Below are 25132 nucleotides of genomic sequence, written 5' to 3'. Positions count from 1 at the left end.
GGCGAGGCTCAGCCAGCCCCTGCCCCGCAGGTACACGGCGGCCAGCGTCATCGACACCGCCAGCAAGTACAAGCTGCTCTGGAAGCTGCCTCTGGAGGACGTGGACATCGTCAAAGGTCTGTCATTGCCTGATGTCGTCCTCACACCCCAAAACCCATTGCTCATCCCCAGCTGAGGGTGATGGGCTCAAGGGATCCCATAGCTGGAGGTGGCACCGCTCCGGCTAAAAGAATTTGGGGACAAGGCTCCTCTGTGGGGTGCTGGGGAGGAAGGGGTTAATGCCGTGTGGCCATGTCCTCATGCAGGTGCCTCGCAAGCCACCAACCGGGAGAGCATCCAGAAGAGCATCAGCCGCCTGGACGAGGATCTCAACACGCTGGGGCAAGTCAGCAAGCTGTCGGAGACCCTCAGCTTCCCCCACCAGGTACGGGGACGGTGCCACAGTGGTGGTGTCCCCCATGGGACCCACTGGGATGTCCCCTGGAGGGGTGGTGGCCATGGTCAAAGGACCTTGGGAGGGCTGGTGGCTATGGTCAAAGGACCTTGACTGGTCAAAGGACCTTGGGAGGGCTGTTGACCGTGGTCAAATGACTTTGGGAGGGCTAGTGACTGTGGTCAAAGCACCTTGACTGGTCAAAGGACCTTGGGAAGGTTGGTGGCCATGGTCAATGGACCTTGGGAGGGCTGTTGTTGTGGTCAAAGGACCTTGGGAGGGCTGGTGGCTATGGTCAATGAACCTTAGGAGGGCTGTTGTCATGGTCAAAGGACCTTGACTGGTCAAAGGACCTTGGGAGGGCTGGTGGCTGTGGTCAAAGCATCTTGACTGTGGTCAAAGAACCTTGGGAGAGCTGTTGACTGTGGTCAATGGACCTTTTGAGGGCTGTTGGCCATGGTCAATGGACCTTGGGAGGGCTGTTGTCGTGGCCAAAGGACTTTGGGAGGTTTGGTGGCTTTGGTCAAAGGACTTTGACTGGTCAAAGGACCTTGGGAGGGCTGTTGACCATGGTCAAAGGACTTTGGGAGGGCTGGTGGCCATGGTCAATGGACCTTGACTGGTGTAAGGACCTTGGGAGGGCTGTTGTTATGGTCAAAGAACCTTAGGAGGGCTGGTGGCCGTGGTCAAAGGACCTTGATTGTGGTCAAAGGACCTTGGGAGGGCTGTTGTCGTGGTCAAATGACTTTGGGAGGACTGGTGGCCACGGTCAAAGGACCTTGGGAGGGCTGGTGGCTATGGTCAAAGGACCTTGACTGGTCAAAGGACCTTGGGAGGGCTGGTGGCTGTGGTCAGAAGATCTTAGGAGGGCTGGTGGCCATGGTCAAAGGACTTCAGGAGGGCTGTTGACCGTGGTCAAATGACTTTGGGAGGGCTGGTGGCTGTGGTCAAGGCACCTTGACTGGTCAAAGGACCTTGGGAGGCCTGGTGGCCATGGTCAAAGGACCTTAGGAGGGCTGGTGGCCACGGTCAAAGCACCTTGACTGTGGTCAAAAGACCTTGGGAGGGCTGTTGTCATGGTTAAATGATTTTGGGAGGGCTGGTGGCCATGGTCAAAGGACCCAGCTGCCACCAGCCCTGCAGAGGATGCTCAGGATGCGACGTGGGCGCACGGCTGGGGTGGCCCCGCTGGATCCTGACACCATCGTCCCCCTGCCCAGAGCCTGGACGACGTGATCAAGGACCTGATGGCCGCCATCCACCGGGAGCTGGCGGAGAAGCAGTCCCTGTCCTTCAGCATGGCCTTCCCCCCCAACAAAGTGGAGCTCAGCGCTGCCAAGGCCGACGGCACCGAGTCCTTCATCTTTGAGTTCCCCAACCCCGACGCGCGGCTCGGCTTCGAGCAAGCCTTCGAGGACGCCAAGAAGAAGCTGGGTAACGCCGGGACGCGGGGTGGGACGCCCAAATGGGCTCAGCACCATGCCCGACGTTGGCAGAACCACCTCCTTCTCACCCTATTTTCCCAGCTTCCAGCAAAAACTGCCTGGACCCGGAGTTCCTCAAGGCTATCCCCATCATGAAGACAAGGAGCGGGATGCAGGTTGGTCCTCCTGCCCTTCCCGGACCCCCCCGGGAGGATTTCTTTAAGCATCCCCCTTGACCATGGGGATGCCAGCTTGCCGCCGCCTTGCTGCTGCCTTTCCCAAGTGACCTCTCCTTGTCTTTTGCCCCCTTGCAGTTTTCTTGTGCTTCTCCCAGCCACAGCAGCCCAGAGAACGCCCACGAGGTCTGGGTGTGCAACAGCGACGGCTACGTGGGGCAGGTCTGCCTGCTCAGCATCCGCAAGGAGCCCACCGTCGAGGCGTGCATCGCCGTCTGCTCGGCCAGGATCCTCTGCATCGCCTCCGTGCCCGGCCTCAAGCGAGCCTACAGGTACGGCACCGGCACCGTGCGCCCTCGGCACCGGCGTCACCGCGTCCCGGTGCTGGAGCTGTGGCTGTCCCTGCGGCAGGGAACGCGCCGAGCCCGTGGCCAGCCCGTCCTCGGAGCCGGCCCCGGCGCAGTTGGAGGATTCGGGGCCGCAGCCGTGCCTGCACATCTCCATCTCGGGCTCATCGCTGGAGCTCTCCGAGCCCGTCGACAGCGCCCACAGGGAGCTGGTGCCCTTCGACAGCGACGACACGGACGACGAGTCCTCGCCCAGCCCCTCGGGCACGCTGCAGAGCCAGGCCAGCCACTCCACCATCTCCTCCAGCTTCGGCAGTGAGTCGCCCCCGCTGGCCCCTAATTAAGGAAAATACATTGGTTTGCCCCAAAACGATGGGCAGCGCTGGTTGTCCCAGCAGTCAGTCCCCACTCTGCCTTGCGTTTGTTGCACATCGCAAAAAAAAAAAGGGGGTTCCCATTGCCTTTTAAGCTGAAGAAGCCCTGGGAAAAGAGATAGGGATGTCCTAATTTGGAGCCTGTGATGCTGTTGGGGCAGCAGCTTGTCCCCCGTTTTGGGTAAATTCTGGTGTGTTTTGGGGTCAGCATCCACCCCTCCTTCCCCACACTGCCACAACAGCCCGGGGCGCAACGTCCCGTGCTCTCCTCCCCATCCCCGTGGCCATCGCTGGGTGTTCACCACCCAACCCTTCCTCCTCGCCCCTTCCAGACGAGGAAATCCCGAGCTGCAAGGAGGCGGCGGCGGAGACGACGAGCTCGGAGGAGGAGCAGGAGCCTGGTTTCCTCCCCCTCGCCACCACTTTTGGCCAGAGCCGGCACGGCGAGAGCCCCACGGACGGCCGAGCCCTGCGGCGCTCCAGCCGTGGCTCCTTCACCCGCGGCAGCCTCGAGGACCTGCTGAGCCTCGACCCCGAAGCCTACCAGAGCTCCATGTGGCTGGGCACCGAGGACGGTTGGTGCGTGCCCGGCGAGGAGGGACCTCGATTGAGGCTCCCCCGGGTTTTAGGGGAGCCTCAACGCCGTCCTTCTGCCTCGTCTCCGCAGCATCCACGTGTACCAGTCCTCGGATAACATCCGCAACAGGAAGAACAGCATGAAGATGCAGCACGCCGCCTCCGTCATGTGCATCTTGTAAGCGGGCAGGAGGCTTTTAGGACCCCTGGGATGGGTTTGGGGCGGCCCGGCAGCATCTCTCAAAGCTGGTCTCTTCCCGCAGATACCTCGATAACCAAGTTTTTGTGTCCTTGGCCAACGGGGAGCTCATCGCGTACCAGCGGGAGGCAGGTGAGGCTGGATTTGGGGCTGTTGGGTCCCAGCAGGGGATGCTCTGGGTTCCTGCAGCTCCTCTGTGTCCCCAGGGAGGGCTATCCCTTGAGGGATGCAACCCCAAATTCACAGCACATGGGCCCTGCCAATTGTGTCCCCCTAAGGACACCACCTGCCCTATAAATGGGGATCCATCAGCATCCCACAAGGACGTTTCCAGCCACCTCTTCCCCCCTAACCAGCTCAAGCTGGGGATTTGGTGCTTTATAAACCCTCCCCGTTTCCCACTGTCCTTACAGGTCGCTTCTGGGACCCCCAAAACTCCAAATCCCTGTCCCTGGGCTCCCCGGGGAGCCCCATCACGAAGATGGTGGCGGTGGCAGGGAAGCTGTGGTGCGGCTGCCAGAACCGGGTCATCGTCCTCAACACGGCCACGCTGGTGCAGGAGGTAGGACAAGGACGACACCCCGAGCCAGGGGGGGCTGGGGACGGTCCCCAGAGGCTCCAGGTGGCATCGGTGTGGCTCTGTCCCCCACAGCACACGCTCCACGTGGGGCAGGACAGCGGCCGCAGCGTGACCTGCATGGTGAGCGCCGGTCCTGGCGTCTGGGTCGCGCTGCAGGGCAGCGCCCAGGTGCGCCTCTACCACGCCACCAGCTACGAGCAGCTGGCCGAGGCGGACGTCACCCCCCCCGTGCACAAGATGCTGGCTGGTAAGCCCCCAAAATCTCTGTTTCCAGGTGTTTTTCCCATTTTCTGTTCCATGCGCATCGCCTCTCTTAAAAACGCGCTCCTCCCCGGAGCGTCTGCTGCTGCGAAATGCATCAATATCCTCAGCCAGCTTCAGGGACCGAACCCAATGAGTTCAGCTTCTGCATTTTGCAGCCCCTGGGCAGCTGGAAAATCCCACGCAGGAATAAGGCAGCGGATGCGAAAGCATCCTAAGCACAGATAGGGCAACCCCAAAGCAGCTGCAGAAATCCTCAGAATGAGGATGCAGCTCCAAAATCCCATGCAGAATAGCGTAATGGTTGCAAAAGTTCAAGTGGAAATAGGGCAATCCCTGGGTAGCTGCAAAACCCCATGCAGAAATAAAGCAGTTGCTGCAAGGTTCCACAGAAAAAATAGGGTAGCAGATAAAAAAATCCTAAAAAGCAAGAGCAGAATGCCTGGGTGGTGGCATGATTCCATGCAGAAATAACATATCAGTACCAAAACCTCATGCAGAAATCGGGATGCAGTTGCAAAATCCCATGCAGTAATAGTGAAGTAGTTGAAAAACCCCATGCAGGAATAGGGCAATCCCTGTGTGGCTGCAAAACCCCATGCAGAAATAGCAGTTGCTGTGAAATGCCATGCAGAAATCAGAAAGCAACTACAAAATCTCATGCAACAATAGCACAACACCTGGATGGCTGCAAAATGTCATGCAGAAATAGAGTGGGTGCTGTGAAATACCATGCAGAAATAGCAGTTGCTGTAAAACACGATGCAGAAATAGAGTGGGTGCGGCGAAATGCCATGCAGAAATCATGCAGTAGCTGCAAAATGCCGTGCAGAAATCAAGCAATTGCTGCAAAATGCTGCACAGAAATCAAGCAGCAACTCCAAAATGCCATGCGTAAACCAGGCAGGTGGCTCCATAATCCCATGCAGCAATAGCACCACTCCTGGGTGTCTGCAAACCCTGTGCAGAAATAGAGTGGGTGCTGCAAAATGCCTTGCAGAAATCAGAAAGCAGCTGCAAAATGCCATGCAGAAATAGAGTGGGTGCTGGGAAATGCCATGAAGAAATCAGTCAGCTGCTGCAAAATGCCATGCAAAACCAGATGGGCAGCTACAAAATGCCATGCAGCAATAGCACAACACCTGGATGGTTGCAAAATGGCATGAAGAAATTGACTGGGTGCTGCAAAATGCAGTGCAGCAACGCACCACCCCTGGGTACCTGTAAACCCCATGCAGAAACAGAGCGGGTGCTGCGAAATACCTTGCAGAAACCGTGCAACAAGTACAAAATGCCATGCAAAACCAGGCAGGGAGCTGCAAAATGCCATGCAGCAATGCACCACACCTGGATATCTGCAAACCCTGTATGGAAATAGAGCTGGTGCTGCAAAAATGCCTTGCAGAAAACAGGCAGCGACTGCAAAATGCCGTGCAGAAATAGAGTGGGTGCTGCAAAATCCTATGCAGCAATGCACCACCCCTGGGTATCTGCAAACCCTATGCAGAAATAAAGCAGGTGCTGCAAAATGCCGTGCAGAAATCAGGCAGCAAGTGCAAAATGCCATGCAAAACCAGGCAGGGAGCTTCGAAATGCCATGCAGCAATTCACCACACCTGGACAGCTGCAAAATGTCATGCAGAAATAGAGCAGGTGCTGCAAAATGCAATGCAAAAGCAGGCGGGCAGCTCCATAATCCTGTGCAGCAATGCACCACCCCTGAGTATCTACAAACCCTGTGCAGAAATAGAGCGGGTGCTGCAAAATGCCTTGCAGAAATCAGGCAGCAACTGCAAAATGCTGCACAAAACCAGGCAGAGAACTGCCCAATGCCATGCAGCAATGCATCACACCTGGATATCTGCAAATCCTGTATGGAAATAGAGTGGGTGCTGCAAAATACCTTGCAGAAATCAGGCAGCAACTGCAAAACGTCGTGCAGAAACAGAGTGGGTGCTGCAAAATGCAATGCAGCAACGCACCACCCCTGGGTACCTGTAAACCCCATGCAGAAACAGAGCGAGTGCTGCGAAATACCTTGCAGAAACCGTGCAACAAGTACAAAATGCCATGCAAAACCAGGCAGGGAGCTGCAGAATGCCATGCAGCAATGCACCACACCTGGATATCTGCAAACCCTGTATGGAAATAGAGCTGGTGCTGCAAAATGCCTTGCAGAAATCATGCAGTAACTGCAAAATGCCATGCAGAAACAGAGTGGGTGCTGCAAAATGCAATGCAGCAATGCACCACCTCTGGGTATCTGCAAACCCTGTATGGAAATAGAGCGGGTGCTGCAAAATGCCATGCAGAAACCATGCAACAAGTGCAAAATCCCACGCAAAACCATGCGGGGAGCCGCCAAATGGGGGTTGCGCGGGGCGGGCTGAGTTTTTTTTTTTTTGTGGGGTGGGGGGCCAACGCTGACGGTGCATCCCGCCCGCAGGCTCGGATGCCATCATCCGGCAGCACAAGGCGGCGTGCCTGCGCATCACGGCGCTGCTGGCCTGCAAGGAGCTGCTGTGGATCGGGACGAGCGCCGGCGTGGTGCTGACGCTGGCGCTGCCGGCCAAGGCGGCCCCGGTGCTGGTGGGGTTGGCTCAGGGCCATACGGGGCACGTCCGCTTCCTGGCCGCCATCCCCCTGCCCGACGGCTTCGACCTCCTCTTCCCGCTGCCCGGGCAGGAGGGTAGGAAAGGGTTAAATGGGGGTGGGAGGGGTTAAGGGGTGGGTGGGGTTAAGGGGTGGGTGGGGTTAAGGGGTGGGAGGGGTTAAAGGGAGTGGGTGGGGCTTAATGGGGTGGGTGGGGTTAAAGGGTGGGAGGGGTTAAAGGGGTGGGTGGGGTTAAAGGGTGGGCGGGGCTTAATGGGGTGGGTGGGGTTAAAGGGGTGGGTGGGGCTTAATGGGGTGGGTGGGGTTAAAGGGTGGGTGGGGCTTAATGGGGTGGGTGGGGTTAAAGGGTGTGGGTGGGGTTAAAAGAGGTGGGAGGGGTTATGGGGTGGTGGGAGGGGCTTAAGGGGGTGGGTGGGGTTAAAGGGGTGGTGGGAGGCGTTAAAGGGGTGGGCGTGGCTTAATGGGATGGGTGGGGCTTAAATGGGGTGGGTGGGGTTAAAGGGTGGGTGGGGCTAAAGGGGGTGGGCGGGGATTAATGGTGTGGGTGGGGCTAGAGGGAGTGGGAGGGGTTAAAGAGGGTGGGTGGGGCTAAAGGGATGGAAGGGATGGGTGGGGCTAAAGGGACTGGGAGGGGTTAGAGTGGTGGGAGGGGTTAAAGGGTGGGTGGGGCTAAAGGGGTGGGTGGGGCTAAAGGGGGTGGGAGGGGTTTAACTGTGTGGGTGGGGCTAGAGGGAGTGGAGCTAGAGAGGTTAAAGGTGTGGTGGGAGGGGCTAAAGGAGAGGGTGGGGTTAATGGGGTGGTGGGAGGGACTAAAGGGGTGGGTGGAGCTTAATGGGGTGGGTGGGGTTAAAGGGAGTGGGTGGGGTTAAGGGGGTGGGAGGGGTTAAGGGGGTGGGAGGGGTTAAAGGGTGGGTGGGGCTAAAGGGAGTGGGAGGGGTTAGAGGGGTGGGAGGGGTTAAATGAAGTGGTTGGGGCTAGGGGGAGTGGGAGGGGTTTAATGGGGTGGGTGGGGCTAAAGTGGGTGGGTGGGGCTTGATGGGGTAGGAGGGGCTAAAGCGAGTGGGATGGGGTAAAGGGGGTGGGAGGGGCTTAATGGGGTGGGCGGGGCTAAAGGGAGTGGGTGGGGCTTTGAGTAAGGGCGTGGCTAACGGGGCAGGGTGAAAGGGATGGGTGGGAATAATGGGAGGGGGCGGGGCTTAAAGGGAGGGAGGGGCTACGGTGGGCGGGGCTTTGGGTAAGGGGAGGGGCTTGTGGGAAAGGGGTGGGCAGTGCTAATTGGAGTGGGCGGGGCTAGGGGTAGGCAGGTTAAAGGGGTGGGCGGGGTTATAGAGTGTGGGTGGGGTTGGATGGGGTGGGGATTAAAAGTGGGAGGGGCTAAATGAGTGGGCGGGGCTACAGGGGTGGGCGGGACTATGGGTAAGGGGAGGGGTTAATGTGCAGTGGGAGGAGCTATTGCAAGGGGAGGGGCTAAATGAGTGGGAGGGGCTATTGGAAGTGGGAGGAGCTATTTGGGTGGGAGGGGCTATTGGGAGTGGGAGGGGATAATTGAGGTGGGAGGGGATAATTGGGGCGGGGAGCTATTTGGGGTGGGAGGGGCTACATGGAAATGGCTGGCGCTAATTGGGGTGAGAGGTGCTAATTGGAGTGGGAGGGGCTAATTGAGGTGGGAGGGGCTACATGGGGTAGGAGGGGCTACATGGGAGCAGGAGGTGCTAATTGTGGTGGGAGGGGCTATTTGGGATGGGAGGGGCCACATGGGAGTGGGAGGGACTAATTAGGACGGAATGTGCTAATTTGGTTGGGGTGGGCTACATGGGAGTGGGAGGGGCTGATTGGGGTGGGAGGAGCTACATGGGGATAGGAGGGGCTATTTGGGGTGGGAGGAGCTACATGGGGATAGGAGGGGCTATTTGGGGTGGGAGGAGCTATTTGAGTGGGAGGGGCTAATTGGGTGGGAGGGGCTAATTGGGGTGGGAGGGGCTAATTGGGAGTGGGGGGGGCTACATGGGAGTGGGAGGGGCTACATGGAAATGGGTGGTGCTAATTGGGGTGGGAGGGACTGTTTGGGGTGGGAGGAGCTACATGGGAGTGGGAGGGGCTGATTGGGGTGGGAGGGGCTACAGTGCGGTGGGAGGGGCTACATGGAAATGGGAGATGCTAATTGGGATGGGAGAGGGTAATTGGGGTGGGAGGAGCTACATGGGGATAGGAGGGGCTATTTGGGGTGGGAGGGGATAGTTGGGAGTGGGAGGGGATAATTGAGGTGGGAGGGGCTATTTGGGGTGGGAGGGGCAACATGGGAGTGGGAGGGGCTAATTGGGGTGGGAGGGACTAATTGGGTGGGAGGGGCTAAATGGAAATGGGTGGCGCTAATTGGGGTGGGAAGGGCTATATGGGAGTGGGAGGGGCTACATGGGAGTGGGAGGGGCTACTTGAAGTGGGAGGGGCTAATTGGGGCCAGGGTAGCTATTTGGAGTGGGAGGTGCTAATTGGGGTGGGAGGGGCTAATCGAGGTGGGAGGGGCTAATCAAAGTGGGCGTGGCTAACCTCAGTGGGAGGGGCTAGATGAGATAGGAGGGGCTATTTACGAGGCAGGAGGGGCTCATTACAACCAGAGGCCCCCCTCCCACCACTCTGTGCCCCCCCCCCCCCTCCAACCCCTAGGCCCCGAGCAGCCGAGCGACTCCGAACCCCGGGGGGACCCCGCTCGCCCCCGCGCCCCCAGCCTGGCCCTGCCCAAAGCCAAGATGCTGGTGATCAGCGGCGGCGACGGCTACGAGGATTTCCGCCTGACCAGCAGCAGCGAGACCGTGGGCCGCGACGACAGCACCAACCACCTCCTCCTCTGGCGGGTGTGAGGGGCTGGGGACCCCCCCCCTCCAGCCAGCCACCCACCCAGCCACCCTGGGGACCCCCCCCTCTCCCCCAAATCGCCCACCCAAAGGACCACCACCCCCCCCCCTCTTCCTCCTCCTCCTCCTCCTCTCAAGGACCACCTCCCCTGCCCCCAGCACGTCTCATCTCTCCAGCCCGGCTGCTCTCTGTGTGCTCTGGTGGTTGGGGGGGGAATGGATGGATGGATGGACGGACCCCCCCCCCAGCTGCCTCCCCCCACCACGGGGCGCTGCTTTATTTTTTTGGGGAGGGGGGGGGGCACCTCGTTGCTTGGGAAGGAGCTAACGAAGCCTTTAACGAGCATCCCCGGGGGATGGATGGCAGGAGGGCAGCGGCGCCCTGCTTCGTTCTCCCCGGGTTTTGTGTGTGCCTGCTTTGGGGGGGGGGGTTAAAAAAAAATAAAAATAAATAAAAAATAAAAATGGGGGGGGCTGCTGCACGGCGGTGACCCCCTCCCCACTTATTCCGGGACCGCCCCAGGGACTGTGTGGCCCCCCCGGGCCTCCCGCTAACCCGCTCGCTCCATCGCCAGCACCCAGATAGCTCTGTTTGTTTGTTCGTTTGTTTTAAATATATATATATATTATATATAGAAATAGCCCTATTTATTTGGGGGGGGGTTGCGCAGAAATGGGAAGAGGAGCTGGAGTGCACAATGGGGGCAGAAAAGGCGATTTTGGGGTTCAGAGCAGGTTTTTCCCCCCAAGAATGGGGGATCCGGATGCTGAGAACCTGCTGGGATGTGGGTGAAAAGGTCCCCAAATCACTGCTGGACCCCATAAATGTGCTGGGGACACTCTGGGGACACGCTGGGGCTTTTTGGGGAGGGAATCATGGAGGGGAAGGGAAAAAATACGTATTTTTTTCTGCCCCCTCTCCACATTTCCTATGGGGTTTTGTAACTTCTTGGTCCCCGTTGCCCACCGAGGACCCCAAAACTCCCTGCTGTGCCCTATGGGGACTCTGCCACCTATAATGGTCACGGGCTCGTCCTTGGGATGGGGTGAAAATGGGGACCCCCCCGGGGGGGGGTTCCCAAAGCCCCTCAGGGCCGGCAGCGATGAAGACTCCGGTGGGAGGAAGAAAACCCCAAACCGCCGGGCCAAGGGGTGTCACCCCTGGGGAAGGGGCCAGGATTTGGGGGCTCAATGGGGCCCAGCACCCATGGGTGTCCCCGCAGCCCCCCCCCAAAAAAAAAAATAAAAATTGGGGGCAAAAATCATTTAAAAAACCTCAATTTTCTTCAAATCCTCTGCCCCGTGGGGTCTCCGCCCACCCCGATTTTACTTTTTCCCCTATTTTTTACCCCAAAATCCCCCCCCCCACGATCCCACTCCCCCTCCCCCGCCAGGCGGCGCTGCCCGTGGGAAAGGGCGGGGGGGGGGGGGGGGATCCTCGGGGCGGGGCGCTGACGTCACAAAGAGGGGGGAGCCCCCGCATTGTGACGTCAGGAAAGGGGACGGGGCCGGGGGGGGGGCCCCGGCGCGCGCCGCCGGCTCCATTCATAAAGCAGCGGCCGCGGGGGCGCCGCCTGCGACGGGGCGGCCCCGACGGGATCCCCCCCGGTGCCACCCCCCCGGTGTCACCCCCCATGAGGGGGGGGGACACAGGTGAGTGTCCCTCTGCCCCCCCCCCGCCCCCCCCCCCCCGTGGGTATTTTGGGGGGGGTTTCTGGGGCGGGGGGGCTCGGGTTGGGGTTGTAAAGGGGGAATTTCCCCCCCCCGGGGGGGCGAGGAGGGGATTTTGGGGGGTTTTGGGGGGGGATGCTTGTTTTTGGGGGCTGGTTCGGTGTGCTGTGCTTCTTGGAAAAGCGGGGAAAAAAGGAAAAAAAAGAGAAAAAAAGTAATTGTAAAGGGGGTGGGGGGTGTATTGATTGCCCCCCTCTTGCCCCCAAAGTGGGCTGGAGCCCCCCCCCCCCGGCTTCATCTGCAGCAGGAATATAGGGCAGAAGAGGAGGGGGGAAAGTAGGTTATGAGAAACTCTGCGGTAACCGGCTGGGAAAATGGGTAGGAACTGTGGGATTTGGGCTTTTCTTCTTTTTTTATATAATCTTTTTTTGGATGGAGGTGGAAAATCCCAAAAATGGGGGCCCAAAAATCCCCCCTTGTGCTGCCAAGCGTGTTCCCAAAGGGTTTCTGCACAGTTCCTTTTTTTTTCGCTCGGCTGAAACCCATGGGGAGGGGAAACCCTGCCCCAAATCCCTGTGGGCACCTTTGGGTTAAGGGGGGGGCAGGAATAAAGGATTTGTTTCGTTATGGGGGGCTGCTGGCCCCAAAACTGCTGCCCACCTGTGCTGGGGGGATATGGGGTGAGCAGAGGTCAGCTTTTCCCCAAAAAGCTTCTGAGTTTGGTGCTGGTGAGGCTGGAGGTTTGGTTTCCACTTTTTTATTTTGGGGTTTTTGGGGGCTGGGAGCAGGCAGAGCCCCGGTCCTCAAACTTTATCCCTCCCCCGTAGCTCGAGCATCCCAGGGCAGCGTCCATCCCCAGTACGAAGCACGTACTGGGACCAGTGTCCTCCGCCTGGGGCTGGCCCCACTGGAGCCGTTAACCCTTTTCACAGCGCGCCCCTTACCCCAAAACCCTTCAAGTTTGTGTCCTGGGATGTGCGGGCTCTGCTCACCATTGGGTGCTCCCCAAAATCCCTACGGGGGCCGGGGGAACCTCGGTGCAAGCAGGGCTGGGATGGGGGGTGCGCACCCATGGGTGCCCGCAGCGGTGCTCGGATCTGCTCATCCTCTCCACCCCAAATCCTTCCCTGGGGGTGGAGGAACCTCAGCAAAACCCCCAAAGGGATTTAAACATCTCCCATCCCAAAATCCTGAGCTGTCAGAGCCCCAAACGCCGCCTCCCCGGAGGATTTTAGGGCTTCACGGCGGGTGAGGAGTCACCTCGGGGTGCCCTGCACGAGGATCTGCATTGCAGCACCCTGTGCTGCCGCGGGATTTCCCTCTCCCTTCCCATATAGGGGGGGCAGCTGCCCAAATTCGGGGGGGCTGGAGAACCCTACCGGCAAGTTTTGGGGCTGGGAAGGTCGATTTTGGGGTCTTTTGTAAGGGAGGGGTGATGGGGATGAGGCTGTGGGTTTGGGGATGCTTTGGGGGGGTTTGGGGAGCCACCTCCCCCTCTCCAGGCTCCGTTTTGCCCCCACTGGGTCACTGCTCCCCCACAGACTGGGAGCTACTGGGAGGCACTGGGACACCCTGACACGGCTCCTGCCGCACCAGCTGCATCCCAGGTGGCTAATTACTAATTACTGCTGGGCACTAATTACTCATTACGGTGCCAATCCCCCCCTCGGCACACAATGACCCCTTCAGCAGCAGCACCCCCAGCACTTCGGGGGCGGGTTTTAGAGGGGCTGTCCCCACTCCCCCACCCCATCTTCATTTATTTCCTGTGGATTATTTTGTTAATTGATTTATTATGGATAATTATATTGAAATTTAGCACCCTTTGCGAAAGCTGAAGCTGAAAACCTGCAGAATTTGAGGGCTGTGGGGTGATGGCCCTGGTGCCCGGGGGGATTTGGGGTGTCTCTGGGTCCCCAAATCCCTTCCCTGCTTCGTGGCACTGCAGGCAGAAACATCCCTCGGTGCCAAGCCGATGCCTTGCAAAAATAAAGCTCTGACCCTGTAAAACTGGTGGTTTTTGGCAATTTCTTCTTGCCCAAACCTTGAGGATCCAGCAGCAAATGGGGTGCGGAGGGCGCCACCATGGGCACGTTGTTTTGCCAACTTGTGAGCCCAGATTTGGGATTTTTGGAGCGAACACCGGGGCGCCTGGGTGCTCTCCAAGGCTTTTTTTGCCCCATTCCTGGCAAAACTTCCAGTTGCCTTTTAATTATTTGCCTTTAATTAAATGCATTGAGGCTGCAGGGAGCGCGTGGATCAGGGTGCCCCCGATCTGATTTTGTCTGCGGTTGAATTGGGCAAATTTGCCCAAATTTGCCAAATTTTCCCCCACAGGAAGGGAGCGGGGGGCTTGGAGGGGGGCACACAGGGCTCCCGGGGGGGTTCGAGCAGGAGCAGGTTGTGTTAGCGGCGCTGAAAGGGGTGGGAGGTGCGAGTGCTGGCTGGGTTTTGGGGCTTTTTAAGCTAAAATTGGGATTTCTTTGGGTGCTGAGTCACTAAAGGCCGGGCTTCAGCTGCGCCCAAAAGGGGCTCCTGCAAAATGTGTGGGGTTTTTGGGTTTGGGACTTATTTTTTTCCCAGTCTTGAGGGTGTTTTGCTCTATTATGAGGGAAACTTTAGGGTTTGGGAAATAACCCCAAAGCTGCCCTGCTGCAGTAAACGGGGCCGGGGAGCACCCCGGCTGTGCCATACCCTTCTTCTGTTCCTTTTACTGTTTCTTGTATTATTTTTTTTTATTTTTTTCAGCTGGATTGCTTCCTAGAACTGCTGCCAAAGGGGGTGCTCGTGTAAAAGCACCCAGACGATGAGCCCTCGCTGTCCCCAGGGCAGGAATTAGGGGAGAAGGGGGGGGTCCCCGTCCCCTTCCCATCCCCGTGGTGCGGAGCAGGGGGGTTCCTGGCCCCGTTTCCCTGCAGGTGTCCCCTGGCAAGGAGCAGTGGGATGTGCTGGTGGCTCGTCACCGTCCTGGGGGTGAGTATGGCCTTGTCCCTGTCCCCTGCTGCCCACCTCTCCCAGGGCTGAGAGGGGTCAGCCCAGGGCACTTGGGGACGGTGGAAATACCCCAGGGTGCTTGGGGTGATCCCAAAATAACCCCCGTGCACCAATAGGGCCAGGGACAGCTTTGGGACAGCCACCCTGCCCCCGTGCCCGTGCCAGGGATGCCCAGTTGGGGTTGGGGAGTTTTATTTTTATTTTATTTTTCCTCCTGGTTTGCGCTCACTGCAGTGCTTTGCTTCTGGTGGGTTTGCATCCACCCCGTCACCTGCAAGGGGTTTGCATCAAGCTGCGGTGTATATTATGGGATGGCTGGTGCCTGGCACGTTGTTCCCGATGGGTCTGCATCCACCACGGCCCCGGCGTCGGGGTTGCACCCAGCATTTTGGGAGCGTGGGGTTGGCACCTGCTGCGCCGCACGCACCCACCCCCTTGCTGGCGGCACGGTGCGTGCCACAGCTTTGCATCAATCCTGCCTCCACGACACCTTTGCATCCACCACGGTGCTTGCGATGGGCTCAGCACCCATCCCTGCTTCTCCCACAGGTGCTGAGCGGCCCCGGCGCAGTGACCGCAGGCTGCGGGGCGCCGCGATGCCCACCCGGGGAGGAACCCATCGGGGTAAGAGGCACAAAAAGCAGCATCTCCATCCCACCAGGCAGGAGCCGACCGTGGCACGGCCACCGTGTGGGCTCCATCCATCCCTCACCTCCTTTTCCACCCCTGCAGGCGTGCGGCTCGTGCCGCCCGTGCCCCCCCGGTGCTTTCTCCCCGGGGGACGTGCCGTGCGCCCCGCACACCCGCTGCCACGCCACCAGCCGCCTCCTCCTGGCACCAGGGACGGCAGCAACCGACACCCTCTGCGGAGGCTGCGTGCACGGGTGAGCCCTCAGCGGGGTTTGCTCCTTAGGGTGCTGTTTTTTGGGGTTTTGGGGGGGTTTGTGTGAACCCGCTCCGTCCCCAGCCCTGACCATCACGCTGCACCCCGCAGGTTTTACAGCCCTGATGGCGAGAGGGAGCCCCGGGGCCGGTGCCTGCCCTGCTCCGCCGCCCCCCCCAGCACCCCGGGGTGCCCAGGTGGGTGCAGGGTGGCACCGTCGGGTGCTCGGGCTGGGAGATTTCAGCTTTGCTGCGTCGTGAGGCTGTGCTGGAGCGCGGGCAGGATGGGTGCGCGCCGTCCCCTACCCCACCTCGCTGCCACCTGGGGGCTGTGGGTGACATCCTGCCCACCCGGCGGCAGCTGAGGACGCTCCTGCTTGTGGCATGGGTGGGGGAGCTTTGCCAAAAAAAAAAAAATGCTCCTGGTGCTTCCAGCAGGCCGGCGGCGAGCCCGGAGCGCGGCGGCACCGCGGGGGAGCAACGGCACGAGGGAGGCTCGGCCGGAGGAGGCGGCAGCGGCGCAGTCGGCCGTGCTGGCCATCGTGCCCATCTTCTGTGCCATGGGTTTGCTGGGCATCCTCGTCTGCAACCTGCTGAAGAAGAAGGGCTACCACTGCACCGCGCACAAGGAGCCCGAGCCCGGGGTCGGCACCGGTGAGCCCCGGTCCCGTGCGCCCCGGGGTTGGGGTGCTGCTGCGCCCCAAGCCCGTTGTGGGGTGGGTTTGGGCCCCAAAATGGTCCCAGATCAGGACGTGGTTGAGTTGGGGTCACCCCCAAGCCAGTTCACGCTGCTCGAGCCCATCCCCGTGGCTTTTGGTCCCCAAATTGTCCCCGTGGCCAGCGTGCCACCGAGCCCCCTCCGTGTGCCTCCAGGTCCCAGCTCCGTCTACCAGATCGAGGACGCCAACGAGGACACCATCGGGGTCCTGGTGCGCCTGATCACGGAGAAGAAAGGTCTCCAGGGGGGACGGGGGGGTCCCCAAATAGCTGGGGAAGGGTTTGGGGCACCGAGGTGACCCTTTGCTGTCCCCCCTCCCGCAGAAAACGCCGTGGCGCTGGAGGAGCTGCTGAAGGAGCATCACAACGCGCAGCTCATGGCACCGGGCTGCAAACCTGCCTATAAGTGAGCCCCCCAAAACCCTACTGAGCCCCTCCCCGATCCTACTGAGCCCTTCGTGGTCCTACTGAGCCCCCCCAACCCCACTGAGCCCTCCTCCATGTACCTGGCATCTCCTGTCCCCCCCTGCAGGCTGCACCTCCTGCCTCAGTTTCCCCCCGCGTGCCGGCACCAGCAGCACCTGCACACGGTGCACGGCCCGGCCCCCAAATCGGACCCCCCCTCGGACCCCCCCTGCACCCGTTGCAGCCAAAAGAAGTGGCCCCAGGTGCTGCCGTCCCCCACTAATGCCACCAAGGCCACCAAACCCGGGGCCAAGGCCGGCCGCCCCGGCGAGATCACCATCCTCTCCGTCGGAAGGTGAGCACGGGGTGGGCGCACGGGGATGTGGGGGGGTCCCCATTGTGTGTGTCCCCCCCCCGGTGCTCACGGGGTGTCCCCCTGCAGGTTTCGGGTGTCCCGTATCCCCGAGCAGAAGCCCGGCACGACAGCGGGGACGGGGGGTGACCCATCCCGGGGTCCCCTCCCCGCTGGCAGCGGGACGAGGCCGTCGTGGCTGAAGAGCACCGAGAGCCACCCCGAGGTGAGGGGGGGGCACGGGGCTCCGGGAGGGGCTGGGATTTTGGTGCCCTTCTGCTTTTGTTTTTTTTTTTCCTGGGGGAAACGGCGTGGTGTTGCGCCAGGCTGTTCACTCTGAAGCCTACTGAGGGCAGCTCTCAGCCTTGCCCGGCGCTTTCGGGGCTCTCCGGCGGGGCGCAAACTTTTTGGGATTTATTTTTCCAGACCTAACAGGGTTTTTTTCGGAAGGGGCTCACGGGCTGGGAGGTGCTGGGCGATGGGGACCAAGCGCAGCGGGATGGGATGGGATGGATGTCACCCCCCCCGTGACCACGGTCCCCTTTGCCCCCCCCTCAGGGCAGCCCCTCGGAAGCCAGGCTTGGGGACAGCACCCTCGCCATGTGACGCCCCCGGGGGTCCCCAAATCGTCCCTGCTGCAGGGTGAGGGGCTCAGCACCCCGCAGGGTGACCCAGCACCGCCTGGGGTGACGGCAGCCAAAGAAGGGGGTGCCACCGTGGTGTCCCCCCCCCCTCCCTATGGATGTCCCCAGCTTGGTGGCACCACGACGACCGCGGCTCGCCGGGGCTCAGCACCGCCTCGCTCACCCCACCCGGGCCCTTTATGGCCGTCGGGTGATGGATTCTTAATTTTATTTTAATTTTTTAAACCCTCTTTTGGTTAATTCCTGGAAACGAAGTCACTCACACTGGGGACACCCCCCCCCCGGTCACGCAGGGGACCGTGTCCCCTCCCTGTCCCCAGCCTCACTGCCGACAGCAGGCTTGGCACCAGCGCTGGCACTCCCCAGCACCCCGTTTTGGGGCAGTATTGCCCCTTTTTTTCCCTGTATTTATTTACCCAGCCCTTCGTGTCGTGGTTTCTTAAATATTTTTTTTTTATTTGAAGCCTCCCGGGTTTGTTCCTGGAAATGACGTTAATAAACGTGCTCCGTTTTGGGGCAGGAACCTAGGCTTTGATGTTTCTTTGTTTTTTTTTTTTTATTCTTATTTCCTCCTTGGGGTTAAGGCAGGACCTGGGGGGGGACTCAGTGACGTGATCCCAAGGGGGGCACAATCCTGTGTCACCTGGAGATGTGCCCGGTCCCTTGTCCTCTCCAAATGGCACCTGGCCTGGAGGTGGCCTCAGGGGGACGGTGACACCCATGGGTGTCAGCAAGGTGGCAGGGACCCAGCAGGGAGGTCCCATTCTGCTCTCCAAACCATGATTTTGGCGAAGCCACCGCATAGGGACCCCTACGGAGAGGGTTTTGGTGACCTGGGCTGGAGGGGTGGCACCTCCAGGGTGAAGGAGGTGGCTTTGGGAGGACACTGGGGACATCCCAGTTGGAAACAAGACCTTTTTGGGGACATCCCAGTTTGAAACCAGACCTTTTTGGGGTCACCACGAGCTGATATCTCTCCAAAACCCAGTGCTCAGCATCTCAGCCCATGCTGGTCCCCCGGGGCACGGCACAAATCCCACTGTGCGCCCAACCAAGGCTGGGCACCATCCGAAACCCCAAAACATCGGGGTGGCGAGGCTGTATTAGGACCAGGGGTCCTAATCAGCACCCTTCAGCCCCCCCGCACCCCCCCCAGAGCACATTTGTGGTGTGGGGCCCTGCAGGACCCCATCACGGCCCCAAAAAAAACACCAAGCACCAACCCCCCACGGGCTGCGTCGTCGTGTTTTGGGTGATTTTTGTGGGTTTTTTGGGTTTTTTTTTGGAAACATTTTTTAATAGTTATCGAATGTTCTACATCTTACAGTAAATATCGTACAGTTACAAACTCTTGGCTGAAACCCGTCAGGGAGATCACGGACTGATCTTCGGGACGTAAAGGGAACAGAGAAAAAAAAATAATAATAATAACAAAAAAAAAAAACAACCGAAAAAGCCAGATTTACACTTTTATATTCACAAGCCGCGGCCGTGGGGCTCTCCAGCGCGTCGGTTCGAGGCCGTGTTCCCTACACACCTGGGAGACTGATTGGAAGACATCTTTATTTCTTTTTTTTTTTTAATATTTTTTAATCTTTTTTTTGCTTAAGAGTTCCAATAACAGCTAAAAACGAGCTGATCCGAGCCGTGCTGTTGGTCGAAAGGAATTAAAACGCCGATGGAGAGAGACGGACGGGGCGCGCGGGTTGGGTTTCGGCGGCTCCGTGCTGTGGGACGGGGAGGATTTGGGGTCTGTGTGATGCCCCCACACCCCTTTTCCCCCTCCTCAATGCAGCCCAGTGGCCCCCCAGCCCTGCCGACCGCTGTCCCCGTGGCTCCTGCCGTTCGCCCTGCACCAAGGGATGGGATGCTGTGGGTCGATCGGGGTTTTTCCTACAGCCTGGCCAGTAAAAGCGGTCATCAGACCACGTTTTTTGCTGCTTTTTTGGGGTGAAAAATCCCCCAAACCCAACGATTTGTAAGGGTCAGTCTGTGGCACGCCGTGCCAAAGCTCTCCTGCCTCCCGGGCTCCTTACCAGGCTTTGTTTGCCTGTTTTCCCCACGGGAAAGAGTCGCGAGGGCACAGCCGAGAAACGTTGGGTTGGGTTGGGTTGGGTTGGGTTGGGTTGGGTTGGGTTGGGTTGGGTTGGGTTGGGTTGGGTTGGGTTGGGTTGGGTTGGGTTGGGTTGGGTTGGGTTGGGTTGGGGAAGGGAAGGGAAGGGAAGGGAAGGGAAGGGAAGGGAAGGGAAGGGAAGGGAAGGGAAGGGAAGGGAAGGGAAGGGAAGGGAAGGGAAGGGAAGGGAAGGGAAGGGAAGGGAAGGGAAGGGAAGGGAAGGGAAGGGAAGGGAAGGGAAGGGAAGGGAAGGGAAGGGAAGGGAAGGGAAGGGAAGGGAAGGGAAGGGAGCACACTGGGGACAGTCGGTGCTGGGCGCTCGCAGCCAAAAGCCAGGGGTGCAGGGAGGGGAAGGAGCCACAGCCCTCACTCGGACTGGAAAGAGCAGTTTAACAACAACAAAAAAAAAGGAGAAGAAAGGAAAAAAAAAGTGGATTTACAGGTACCCCACGGCTCTTATTGCTATCTGCAGCTGGTTGGATTTTAGCTTCAAAAACAAAGCCCCGAACGCGAGGATTTTCGCTCTCCGGGCGAGATCTGGGCTCCTCAACCCCGTGCCACGGGGGTCAAATTCCTCCAGGGGGGAAATTCCTCGCTAAGGGGAATTCCTCGGGGCCAAATTCCTCGCTAGGGGCTGGGTTTGGGGGTCCCGGTCGTGTTCCCCAAGCCAGAAGCAGAGCCCCCAGCCCCCAAAAGCAGCCGGCATCGCTTCGCCCGCCGCGCTCCTCGCCTCTACAGCAAATGTCTGCCGTGAAACCAGACCAGAACAGAAACTTAAAAGAACACAAAAGGGTAAAAAGCGCTGAAATTACAAATTTCCAACCACACCGAAGCTTTACTGGGTTATTTGGGTTCGTCAGCCTCAGCCAGGGTGGCATGGGGCTGGGGGTCCCGGTCCTAACCGTGGCTGGGAAGGGATTTTCATGGCAAAACTTTCCTTTTTCCCAGAGTTTTGCCCTCTGGAAAAGTGGCTCCATCACCTCTAAGGGGATTTTAACCCCTCTTGCCCGTTAAACCTCATCCTCCTGCCTGGATTTCCTCCCATAAAAGCGAGGGCAGAGGAGCTCTGGTGGGACACGACGCTTGTCCCCCCACCGGTGTCACCTCCCTGCCACCTCCCCAGCCTTCACCTCCTCCAAGATTCGGAGGTTTCCTCCTTCCTGGCCTCTCTGTTCCCATCCAAAATGCTGCGTCCCCAAAAACGTCACCTCCCCTTGCGAGGCCAGCCCGGTTAGCAAGGTCTTGCTCTCTCCCCACCACCTCCGAGGTGGCTTTGGTGGGGACAGCAGCACGGCGGCCACCTCCTGGGCACCTTTTTCTCACCGTGGGTATGGGCAGAGGAAAAGGCAGAGCCCCAGAAGCGAGCCCCCACCCCAAAATTTGGCCTCTCCGGGGTCCCCCGCAGCTCCGGTTCTCCCCGTGGGTGCCTGCAAAGGTGGCAGAGCGCTGGGTTTGGGCTAGAAATCCTTCAAAACCCATGATGGAAACCCTTCTGCCACCAAAACACCAAAATTTGGCTGCCAAAAGGGCTCGCCCAAGCCTCTCGCCCCCACGGGCAGGAAAGGTTTTGGCTCCTCGCCCTCCGCGGGTGCCATTGAGCCAGGGGAAGGAATTAAAACAACAAAAAAAACATACCCAAACCTCATCAGATCCCACCAGCGAGGCGGAGACTCCGTAACCACCAGCTCTGCACCATTTCTGGCACTTTCCTCCCCAAACTGAGCGTTTTTCCTCCTTGCACCCCAAAGCCCAGCATCACCCCCTGATTCGGGGCTGGGAACCGAGGCAGTGGTGCCTGCCTGGCCCCAGAGCGGCCCTGGGCACCACCAGCCATGGTTTTAGGGCTGTTAATTTGCTTAACGAGTTCATCTCACAGCCTCACAGCACTCACAGACAGCCCCTGGCACGGACACCACGCCGGGCAGGGCTCAAAACCCCCAAAAGACCCCAAAACCCCCGCTCTGGCCTCTAGGACACCTTGGGGACCTCGGTGAGGCCACGCAGAGCACACAGCAGGAACATTTTGGTGCTTTTCAAGGCTCAAAAACCACAGGGACACTTCCCACCGAGGGGCTGGAGCTGTCAGAGGGCTCCAGAAGCATCGCAGAGCCCGGGGGCTGCGGGACTCGCACGCGTGCCGCGGGGCGAGCGCGAATATTTTGGCACGCTGGAGGGAAAAATCCAAAATCTTTTTTTTTTTTTCCCTTTAGGAAAAAGGAAGAAAAATCTAGTTTTTGCTGAGAATTTACAAATGGTGTTGTCTGCAAGCGGGAATGCCCTCGAGACAGCCCCCTGAGCCCTCGGGCACCTCGGGGAAGCCCGGCGAGTGGGGTGCCACCGACCGTGCCGCTCCTCTTTGCGCCCATGGGCGAGCCAAAAGTGCCCAGAAACAGCCCCAATCCTCACAGCATCCACGAGCCCCTCACCTCTGGCTGGATCTTCACCACTTGGAGGAGCATTTCTCCTCCAACCTCGTCCGTAACCCAAAAAAAAATGGGGTAGGGGGCACCCCCTCACCAGCCAGCCTCCGTCCCCAAACCGCTGGGCTCCGCGCTCCCATTCCCCAACCTCCAGCGGGGCTGAGAAGGGGCTGGGGAACCTCTCACCATGCCCAGAAGGATCCTGGGGGGTTCTGGCTGCCCTTTCCCGTGCCACAAAACACTTTTTTTGCCCCTTTTTGTCACAGCAGACCCGCTGGCGAGCGGTCCTCCTACGTCCTACAAGCGAGGAGGGCGAGCTCAGCACCTCACCGCAGAGCAGGCGTTAGGATCTATCACGACAGCTACCTGGAAGACACCAATTTTCCTGTAACGTGTTACGGAAGATTAAATAATTTAATGTTCTCCAACTAAAAACATCCCCCCCAAAAAAAAAAAAAAAACCCCGAGCGAATGGGAACAAGCCTGCCTTACCCGCGCTGTGCTTTTCACGTCGTACCCTGAACACCAAACCACTCGTACTAGGCAAAAGGAAAACCTAGGCTCCTGTCAACCACAACAACAAGGGAAAGAAATGGAGAAAAAAAAAAAACACGGAAAGAACCCCAAAGAATGAGAAACGGGGGGGGGGGATCTGAGTGAAATATGCTGAGCTTGCAGACGACGGGACCAAAGAGAGACCTTTACTATTGCTCCGTGTCAGGATGTGTGTTACACGACTGATGGGGGTCGGGGGAGGGGGGAAAACAAAACAAAAAAAAAAAAAAAAAGAGGCAGAAGATTAGAAAAAGCAGCTTTTACAAAAACCACTAAAGAATGCATAAAGTGACCCTTGCACTTTTTTTTTGTTTTTTTCCTTTTTTTTTTTTTGTTTTCTTTTGTTCTCGCAAACAGACGAGGTGCTGCAGTCCGGCGGCCGCAGCCCCGATGTAAGACTTGTGGAGTTGCATACGATGTCTGACTCTGGATCTGGAAGAGAGCAGAGACATCACGGAAGGGTTGGGGGCACCGAGGAGGCCAAGCGAGGTCGGGCTCCAACCTTGGCTCGCGCTGCAGGAGGTTTTTTTGGGGTGTGGAGGGAGCTGAGAAAGCGTCGGGGCACCAGCAGAGAGCTTGAAGCTCGTGGCCATCTAATTTCACCGGGCAATTTGTCGTGGGATGGGTTTCTCTGATGTTATGTGAGGAGCATGGAGTGATGTAGGGTGACCCATGGGATAGGAGGGACCTGCTCTGCGTCCCCATCACCGGTGCTCTGATTTTGGGGACCCCCAAGGACCACGCCAACCCACAGGCAGCCTGGCTGGTACCAAAGAGGCAGGAAAAGGGGACTTCTCCCGACACATTTCAGCAGGGAAAGCTCTGCTCCGTGATGTGAGAGCATCCCAAACTTCCCAGCATGAAGGCAAGGAGGATTCCTTCTCCATCCCTTCTCCAGCAGCTGGAGCATCCAGCAAAAGAGGGCTGGAAATGCAGCCAAGACCCTCCTGGGACGCACGGGGTCGTGCCAGGGCCCTCGGTGCCCTGTTATAGGGCCAGCTCTGTATGGGGACAGAGCAGGGGAAGCTCTCGTGTGGCACTTACATGACTTGGCCGGTGGGTTTACCAGTGTGGAGGTACGTAGCTGTACGTGGGGGTTCCTTGAGCCCTGTACGTTGGCACGGAAACTGGATGTGCTCCGATTGCGGTGTGTTGTGGGGTGGTCAACAAGGTTCCTGGAAGGGGAAAAAAAAAAGAGGAATTCTTCGTGTGATGGCCATTTCACAGCTTCGGAGCCAAAGCCACAGCCTGGCTGGGGCTGGGGGCACCCCTGGGTGCTGCTGCTCACCCCCTGCCCTGGTTTTATTTTAAAAAAATAAATGTTCCTGGTGCCTCAGGATGCACCACGAGCGTCCTCTGCTAGCCACGGGGCAGAGAGCCTGGTGCCAGCCCCTTCTGTGTTGATGTACATCAAGATTTTAGGGGAGAATTTGCACAGCAGACACAAGGAGGGCGAACACAGCCCCAAACTTCCCCGTTTTAGGCGTAACGGGCTACTTGAAACTTTAAAGCATCCTCCACGCACGAATTGCATCTCCCACTTCTCGGCACAAGCACCAATAAATCTCTCTCGGAGTGGTTCCCTCAGCCGAGTCCTGTTTCACAGCTCCTGCAGATGCAGAAGGGTGAATAACGCCTTTCTTTGCACCATTCAATGCACAACGCCGAGAATTGTTGAGAGAAATAGAGGCTTTGGGAAAAAAAAAAAACTATCACACCCCATATCCGTGCTTGATGCGCTCTCAATTAATCACGTTTGTGCCTGGATTTAAGTAACCCCACGCATGAGGCACTCAGGGCTCAGCAACGATGCACAAACCAAGGTTAACTTTGTCCATTTGTGCAGAAGGACCTTGAAAGGATCTCAGCAAAGGAGCTTGAGGACAGAAATGCAGCAGTATTTGGAGACGAGCTCGGTTATTTCTCTATTCAGGGAACAGAGGGAAGAATAATGTATTCCAGGATGCAAGTGGGGGCCAAATGGAAGGAAGGTCTCCTGTGCTACCCCAAAAATGGGAGTGGTATCAAGATTTGGTGCAAATTAATTGTGTTTTGCCTGCAAAGGAGCAGCAAACCATGAGGCAAAGCTGCCCCGTGCTTCCCTGGGGGTGTCGTAGGACGCGCTCGCCTCGCTGCGGTCCCCTGGGGGCAGGCAGCACCGCTGCCCACGGCCAGGAAAACCTCCTGCATGGGTCATTTTTGGGGTTTGTCCCACCTGAGCCACGATCTCTGACCTTGTGGGACCGTGGGGGAGCCTCTTACCTGCCGACATGGCCATGGTGGTCCCCGCGACCATGCCCATGGCCACGCCGTTGGTCCTGGGCGCAGCCACGGGGGCCGGGTAGATCGCCGACGGGATGCTGTTGGGCTGCACCACGGTGGTGTGATGGATGACGTGAGGCTGCGCCGCGTACACCGGCTGGGTGTAGTAAGCTCCCTGCTCAAGAAGAAGGAAAGCAGGGAGGTTTTTTTGGCACCCGGCACCAGGCGGGGTTTACAGAGGGGCAAACGCAGCCCTGCGCCCAGCGGGCGCCACCAGCACGC

General features: G+C 58.7%; 3 protein-coding genes across 9 annotated transcripts in view; 2 read left to right on the top strand and 1 right to left on the bottom strand.

Moving 5' to 3' along the window:
- The window catches only part of ARHGEF17 (Rho guanine nucleotide exchange factor 17), a 36557-nt gene extending 26083 nt beyond the window's left edge, over positions 1 to 10474 (top strand). The window contains 13 exon segments of the mRNA XM_084529465.1: positions 31 to 116; positions 306 to 424; positions 1654 to 1867; positions 1960 to 2033; positions 2172 to 2365; positions 2445 to 2695; positions 3087 to 3333; positions 3422 to 3508; positions 3594 to 3661; positions 3943 to 4091; positions 4182 to 4356; positions 6817 to 7059; positions 9648 to 10474. Coding sequence (XP_084385591.1) covers positions 31 to 116; positions 306 to 424; positions 1654 to 1867; positions 1960 to 2033; positions 2172 to 2365; positions 2445 to 2695; positions 3087 to 3333; positions 3422 to 3508; positions 3594 to 3661; positions 3943 to 4091; positions 4182 to 4356; positions 6817 to 7059; positions 9648 to 9841 — 2101 coding nt within the window. The 3' untranslated portion in view covers positions 9842 to 10474.
- An 882-nt stretch (positions 10475 to 11356) lies between these two features.
- On the top strand, positions 11357 to 18027 carry RELT (RELT TNF receptor). 3 transcript variants are annotated; one of them, XM_084506149.1, is made up of 11 exons: positions 11357 to 11488; positions 14255 to 14479; positions 15050 to 15124; positions 15233 to 15384; positions 15495 to 15580; positions 15821 to 16036; positions 16256 to 16336; positions 16424 to 16505; positions 16632 to 16859; positions 16947 to 17082; positions 17415 to 18027. In XM_084506149.1, the coding sequence occupies exons 2-11, from the start codon at positions 14450 to 14452 to the stop codon at positions 17460 to 17462; spliced, it is 1134 nt and encodes a 377-aa protein (XP_084362275.1). In that variant the 5' UTR covers positions 11357 to 11488; positions 14255 to 14449; the 3' UTR covers positions 17463 to 18027. The 3 variants fall into 3 exon arrangements, with proteins under 3 accessions (XP_084362275.1, XP_084362274.1, XP_084362276.1); XM_084506148.1 differs by having other exon boundaries at positions 15818 to 16036; XM_084506150.1 differs by lacking the exon at positions 16256 to 16336 and having other exon boundaries at positions 15818 to 16036.
- A 4805-nt stretch (positions 18028 to 22832) lies between these two features.
- FAM168A (family with sequence similarity 168 member A) overlaps positions 22833 to 25132 on the bottom strand; it is a 171314-nt gene continuing 169014 nt past the window's right edge. For all 5 annotated transcript variants that reach the window (XM_084494652.1, XM_084494656.1, XM_084494653.1 and 2 more), the window contains 3 exons: positions 24851 to 25025; positions 23633 to 23763; positions 22833 to 23020 (listed from right to left, as the gene is read on the bottom strand). In XM_084494652.1, coding sequence (XP_084350778.1) covers positions 23651 to 23763; positions 24851 to 25025 — 288 coding nt within the window. In that variant the 3' untranslated portion in view covers positions 22833 to 23020; positions 23633 to 23650. The remainder of the gene's footprint in view (positions 23021 to 23632; positions 23764 to 24850; positions 25026 to 25132) is intronic.

Source organism: Aythya ferina, assembly GCF_964211825.1.
Source record: "Aythya ferina genome assembly, chromosome: 1".
Taxonomy (NCBI): Eukaryota; Metazoa; Chordata; class Aves; order Anseriformes; family Anatidae; genus Aythya; species Aythya ferina.
The sequence above is the reverse complement of the archived record's forward strand: the minus strand, read 5'-3'. Positions and strand labels throughout refer to the sequence as shown.

Bases quoted from the DNA above. Each gene is read 5' to 3' on its own strand.
- RELT (XM_084506148.1), top strand. From the start codon at position 14,450: ATGTGCTGGTGGCTCGTCACCGTCCTGGGG. The intron at 15,581-15,817 runs GTGGGTGCAGGG...TGGTGCTTCCAG, and splicing joins CAGCACCCCGGGGTGCCCAG to CAGGCCGGCGGCGAGCCCGG. The intron at 16,037-16,255 runs GTGAGCCCCGGT...GTGTGCCTCCAG, and splicing joins CGAGCCCGGGGTCGGCACCG to GTCCCAGCTCCGTCTACCAG.